At 34.4% G+C, this 6,976-nt stretch overlaps 1 protein-coding gene across 1 annotated transcript in view; it reads left to right on the forward strand.

The window, feature by feature from the left end:
• The window catches only part of LOC127623833 (estrogen-related receptor gamma-like), a 21,333-nt gene extending 15,100 nt beyond the window's left edge, over positions 1-6,233 (forward strand). The window contains exons 6-7 of the mRNA XM_052098385.1: positions 2,640-2,909; positions 4,787-6,233. Coding sequence (XP_051954345.1) covers positions 2,640-2,909; positions 4,787-5,031 — 515 coding nt within the window. The 3' untranslated portion in view covers positions 5,032-6,233. The remainder of the gene's footprint in view (positions 1-2,639; positions 2,910-4,786) is intronic.
• The last annotated feature ends 743 nt before the right edge of the window (positions 6,234-6,976 follow it).

Consider the following 6,976-nt stretch of genomic DNA (forward strand, 5'->3'; position numbering starts at 1 on the left):
TTTGTTTCCACCATCGGTGCATAGAAAAACATAAACACAACACCATACATATTAACCGTAAAAACAATCACAAAAATAGAGGGACAAAAAAACACTAGATCATACAACAAATGCCAGAGCATATGATGGCATCATAATGGCTGATTACATATGTGTTTAAAGCTCATATAGCCATAGGAACAAAACTGTACCATAACTGACCTTTCTGCACATGGGTAGTCTATACCTGCGGCTAGAAGGAAGAAATATGAAACACTGAAAAAGTGGATGGTCCGGATCATTTTAAATTTGATGTGCCCTCCGAAGCGTACATAAAGTAACACATTCTGATAAATTCGGGGTAGGAATACCAATATTTTTTCTCGCTAGATTAGTTATCTTTAAGAGTTTGTTCTTATTGCTAACTGTTAGCATATGGAAAAAACAAATGGCACCATACATAAGAACCGACTCAACAATACTTCGATACAGAAGAAGCAGAAGACTGGGCTGAACTGACAGATGTTTAAGTTTACGAATAATTGTCAGTCTCTGTTGACAGCACTTGTAAATACTTTGATGTTTATCTAATGTAATGCCAAGATACCTGAAATGCTCCACCCTTTCCACCATCTCTCCATGAATGATAATACTGGAAGGATGGATCAGTGTCTTGGAAGAGCTAAAAACCAGTTCCTTAGTCTTTTGAAATATTAAGGTGAAGAAAGTTATCATCACACCATGTACTAGAAAATGCTATGGAGCGTTGATAGTCCAAAAAAATAATCATTGTCCTTATTAAGCAGTGCTTAGAGAATGGCAGTATCATCTGCATATTTAAAGTAATGAGTAGCAATAACTGGACTCTGACAATCATTTGTATAGAGAATATAAAGAAATGGGCTAAGTACACACCCCTGTAGGGTGTCAGTGTTGAAAACAATAGTAGGCGATAATGCATTGTCCACCTTTACCACTTGTGGTCGATTAGAAAGGAAATGATAAATCCACTGTACTAGTGGTGATGGAACTTGCAGACACTGTAGTTTCTTGATTAACTGATGATGTTGAATTGAATTAAAGGCAGAACTGAAGTCAGTAAAAAGAAGTCTGGCGTAATTTCCAGGGGTATCCAGGTGTTGAAGTGGACAGTTCAAGAGACTGCGTCCTCTGTACCTCTCTTCCACTTATATGCAAATTGGAGACTATCCAAAAATGGTGTAACATAAGGAAGCATAATATTTTGAACTATTTTCTCAAAGCATTTCATTATGATAGAGGTTAACCGGCCTGTAGTGATTCAGCTCAGTTGGATATGTTTTTTTTATGAATGACAGATGTCACAATTCTGTGGAAATCTGTGGAGTTTTCTGCGCAGTTTAGCGTGCAAATTCCATCTGGGACTGATTATTTGCCTTGATTAGTTATTTTTGTAGTTATTTAGATGATTTCTTGTTTATTTAGTTGATTAGTTATTTAGGTGATTTGGTGTTTTAGTTATTTACCTTGATTATGTATTTAGAGTTATTTCGCTGATTAGTTGTTTATTTATTTATTTACATTGATTAGTTATTTATTTAGTTATTTACTGTAAACAGTTGTTTAATTGATTATTTTAACTGATTAGTTATGTATATATTTATATAATTAGTTGATTTAGTTATTTAGCTGATTAGTTGTTTATTTAGTTGATTAGTTATCTAGGTGATTTGGTATTTATTTCATTATTAATCTTGATTAGTTATTGATGTAGTTATTTAGTATCACTCTGTCTTTTTATTTCTTATGGTTTTAGACCGGCTGTGCATTGCTTGATCCTGCATTGGTTTCGTTAGGAACTATTTTCATTAAAAGTGCACTCAGTAGCTTTTGTCTTTGTGTCATCTTGGACGTACACTGACACCTAGTGGCTTGGATGCAGAATAATTAAAAATCAATAGTTTTCACTTTCAGATGCCATTGTAGAAATGTAGTATTCACAGTCAGCCATGATTACTTTAATCAATGAGCGAAAGTGTCAAATATCAGGATGTTACTGAGATAAAGCGAGTAGGATTTGGCTGGTCATGTGATCCTAACATGGCAGCCCCCATGTGTGGACCCACTTTATGTAGAATAAAACAGCTTTTATAATGGTTACTGATATGACTGGAGTCTTCATTTTAATGTTAGTGCTCATGATTTCCAACATATATCGCAAAATTACAATTCACGTCTTTAGGAGTTACATTTGTTAATGAGGAAAACATTACTGAATGCACATTTAAAAAGAGCAAAACCAGCCATATTGTGTCTTAACAACAGCACTCTTACTCGTGTGATATTTCTTAAAGGGATAGTTCGCCCCAAAATTCAAATTCTGTCATCGTTTAATCACCCTAATGTTGTTTCAAACCCATATGACTTTCTTTATTCCATGGAACACAAAAGAAGATGTTAGAAATTGACAGGCTGCGTCACCATTGCTTTTCCATACAATGACAGTCAAATTTGGCTGAGGCTAACATTCTGTCTCTTCCTTCTGTTTTCCATGGAGGAAAGAAAGTCTTATGTGGGTTTGGAATGTAAACGATGACAGATTTGTCATTTTTTGAGAACTATTCCTTTAAATATAAAGGTTTCTGTACATCTGCTGCTAAGTTATTTAATTAATTCTGCAGGTTTCTCCAGCCTCGGATTGTCAGACCAGATGAGTCTACTGCAGAGCGCATGGATGGAGATCCTTATCCTACGTGTGGCGTTCCGCTCGCTGACTTATGAGGACCGGCTGGTCTTTGCGGAGGATTACATCATGGATGCTGGACAGGCCAAATCAGCAGGTCTACTGGAGCTCCACACGGGCATATTACAGCTGGTGCGCAGGTACAGATCCATGAGACTGGAAACAGAAGAATTTGTCACACTGAAAGCCATCGCTCTCGCTAACTCAGGTAAATAAATAATAATTTACTAATAAACATAATTGTTATTATTTCATTTGAAAAGGTTACTGTTGAACTTTCAAGAGATCATATATTACCAGCTCTGAAATAGTCATTACTGTCAGACATTGGGGAACAACCACAGGAAATCAAAATTCAGATTAGCGGTCAACAAATAGGTTTTGTCAATGGGCAATTCTAAAAACTATTATCCCCAATCCTAAATATGTGATTACAGCCTTTTAAAGTGCCGATGGTAAATTTCTGTTTCTAACCCTAAGCCTAAACCTAATCCTAAAGCTCTACATTATTTCAACCCTGTCACACTAAATTTGTAATTCACTTGTATATGCCACTCTGTTACATAATTATGTTTTTTGGATAAATGTCAGTGCAATAATTATTTATCATTACTAAGCCTACCTCTAAAGTGCTACATTATTTCAACCCCGTCACACTAAATTTGAAATTAATTTACTTATATTAGCAATCACGTTACATTCCAAATGTTTTGGATGAATATCAATGCAATAATTCTTTATCGTTACCCTTAAAGCACTACACCCTAAATTTGGAATTCATATAATTATGTATGCACAGATTACAGAATACATGCTGTAAAATGTAATGTGTAACATATACCTTTAGATTACTCAAGGTCAGTAATGTATTCTAAATACTTTGGATTACTTCTTCAGCACTGGTAGATTTTTTTTCACTTGTTTTGACTATAAAAACTCACAAAATACACATGTTAAAAATACATTCTCTGAAAAACCTGCACCTTTATATCTAAAACACGATCAATCAAATTGATCTTGTTTTAAGGATTTATATAAATATTTTTACAGGTAAACAATAAAACAATTATTATCAAGTATATGATTTTTGACCTAATATCAAAGGTCTTACTAGAAAAAAAGAAATTATGATCTAACGTGAATTTTCTTGATAAAAAAAATATGATCGTGTCTGGTAACATGTGCATGTAAAATGGCTAGAAATAGCATTTTAGCTTAGCGTAATGCTGACAATTGTTTTTTAAATTTTTAAATTTTTATTTAAGTTTTATTTCTATTTCTTCTGCTCCAAACTTACTCTTCTCTGTGTGCTCGTATGAATGTAACACATCATAAGAAAGTGTTTCTCCGCTGTTCAAATGCACTTTGGATCACATCATTTATATGTATAAATGTTTTCCATCTGAAAGGACTAAATATTAATTGAAACAAATGACAATAAAATGCAAAGTAATCTCTTCAGTAATCAAAATGCCTTTTTGAATGTAACTGTATTCTAAATTCTAATTATTTAATTTGTAACTGTAGTGGAATACAGTTACTTATATTTTGTATTTTAAATATGTAACGCTGTTACATGTTCCGTTACTCCCCAACCCTGTGTATGCATCCCTGTTACATTCAAAATATTTTGGATGAATGTCAGTGCAATAATTATACATCATTATGTGCTTAATTTTTTAAACCCTGTCACACAAAATTTTGAATTAATTTACTTATATTAGCAATCATGTTACTTTCAAAATGTTCTGGATGAATATCAATGCAAGAATTCTTTATCATTACTAACCCTAAGCACTAGAGTATTTCAACTAAATTCATATACTTATATATGCAACTTGTCAAGTCATTTTTATTTGTATAGTGCTTTTCGCAACACACATAGTTTCAAAGCAGTTTTACAGAAAATCATGCATTAACCGAAAATGAAACTGTAATATGTATAAAGTCTACATATAATATGTTTTGGATGCATGCCAATGCAATAATTAATATACTTATATATGCCACCATGTTGCATTCAAAACGTTTTGGATTAATATCAGTGCAATCATTTATCATTATACTTATTAATCCCTCTCTCAGACTCTATGCATATAGAGGACGTGGAAGCAGTTCAGGGTCTCCAAGATTCCCTTCATGAGGCCCTTCTGGATTACGAGCATGTCCAGCACAGAGAGGACCCTCGTCGGACAGGAAAACTCATCATGACCCTTCCGCTCCTCCGTCAGACCTCCGCCAAAGCCGTGCGGCACTTCTGTAGCATCAAACAGGACGGGCGTGTCCCGATGCACAAACTCTTCCTGGAACTTCTGGAGGCCAATGCCTGATGCTTATTCTGATTGGACCATGAAGCTGAGGTGACTCCGCCCCACTCACATGACTGGTTGAGGGTTGTTTGCAAATCCAGGGGCAACGATAAGGACTGTCATGGCTTAAAACAATGAATACAAGAAATATTCCAACTAGTGCATAATATATAACATAGTATTATCAAATATATGACTGAGAGCTGGATGATAATGTGAATCATCAATTTAATGGAGAAACTATATTTAAAACTAGAAGACATCCATTAATATATATATATATATATACACACATCAGTCTTGTCAAATGAAATGATCTCCTGAAAATGAAGGAAAGGACAGCATGTTACATACAAATATTTTAAAGGTTCGAAAAGTTTAAAGGTTTTAACATAAATATAATTTATAGATTAATGGTATTCAATTGGATGTTTCAAGTTTGGAAACATCAAACTGCAGAGAAGTAGGCCACCTAAAGCACCCCTGATTTAAGTAAACATTTTAGAAGGGAAATCTTTAAATGAAGCTCAAAATGGAAATGGACTCAGGATAACAATATTTAGCCATTTTATTTTGCACACACAGAACGCTAACATTGTCTTTATGATGAAATTATTAGTTTTCTTGTGTCATATTTGACAATGGATACTCCATCATTTACAGACCGATTGTAAGGTTCTTGTTCAGTCAATGAAGAATGGCAAAAGCCGTACCAATTATCTGCTTTTGGCAATATACAAAGATCTTTTAAAGCAATAAAACAATGTTTAATAACAGTTTTAATGTAATGAATTACAGACTGATTAAATATGTATTTGAATTTGTGTTTTTTTTTTAGTTAATGTCACTATCGATCTGTTTCATACTGGAACTTATCTGAGACATTTCATACATGATATATGTACATATACCATATGCTAATTTCACTCTATTTGTTGTCTATTTGGTCATATATGATCGCTTCTGCAATATTTGTTAGTAAAATCTGCACTGGTTTAATAGTGAACTGGTTATGATCTTTCTGTCTTTTTGAGCAATTCTGGTTTGTCATCAGAATATCTGTGACAGTCTGTGGTTTTGTGTGTGATTTTCTACGTTTCAGCTTGTGTAAGGTTTGTGAATGTTGTAAGACTCTGTCATGAACAATGATGTAAGTTTGTCTTGGTAATATCTGTGTTCGATTATGAGTAATATGCAATAAAAAAAAATTCTAATAAATAATAAAAAGCAATTCTAGTGCAATGCATTCATTTATGAACACTCAGGATATCTGGTGTGAAAGTTTTTTTTTTCTAGATGACAAGAGTGTTTTTCCTTATTAGTATGTAGCGTTTTCCAAAGAAGCCTCACTTATTGTTGCTTACACTTATTTAATGCATTCATATCTTACCTCATTAATGCATGCCACACACAGCACTATGATCTCATGTTATTATATATAAAAGCTAAAATAGATGTAATATCAATCAATATCCATGATGCTATATATCAGGAGAGAGGAGTGTGCTGCTCTATATAGCATTAATGTATGGACGGGCTGAGAGATAAAGCATCACTTTGACAGCAGTAAATGACTGGCCTGTGGTTCACATGTGTTTGTTGTCCCTCAGGACTCCATTAGCAATTAACCACCCGCTTGTCTAAGATGGTCTAGCTGGTCTTCCAGACTGCTTAAGCTGGTGCTCTGCTGGTTTGGCTGGACGGCCAGCTGGTCTCCCACCCTGACCAGCTGACAAGTGCCCAAACCCCTCTAAAACCAGCAACCCAGACCAGTCTGACCAAGCTTGCTGTTTAGCTGACACCAGCAGACCAGGTTAGGCTGTTTTAAGATGTTATTTTCAGCAGGGCTGTGGGTCATCTATCATGATGTTCACAGAACCATATAGTCAACTCAAGGACCCTATACAACAATAAATAAATAAATGTTTTTGATGATTCTGACTGAAGAGCTGCAATAATCTGCAGT

This window comes from Xyrauchen texanus, chromosome 30 (assembly GCF_025860055.1).
Source record: "Xyrauchen texanus isolate HMW12.3.18 chromosome 30, RBS_HiC_50CHRs, whole genome shotgun sequence".
NCBI classification, from domain to species: Eukaryota; Metazoa; Chordata; class Actinopteri; order Cypriniformes; family Catostomidae; genus Xyrauchen; species Xyrauchen texanus.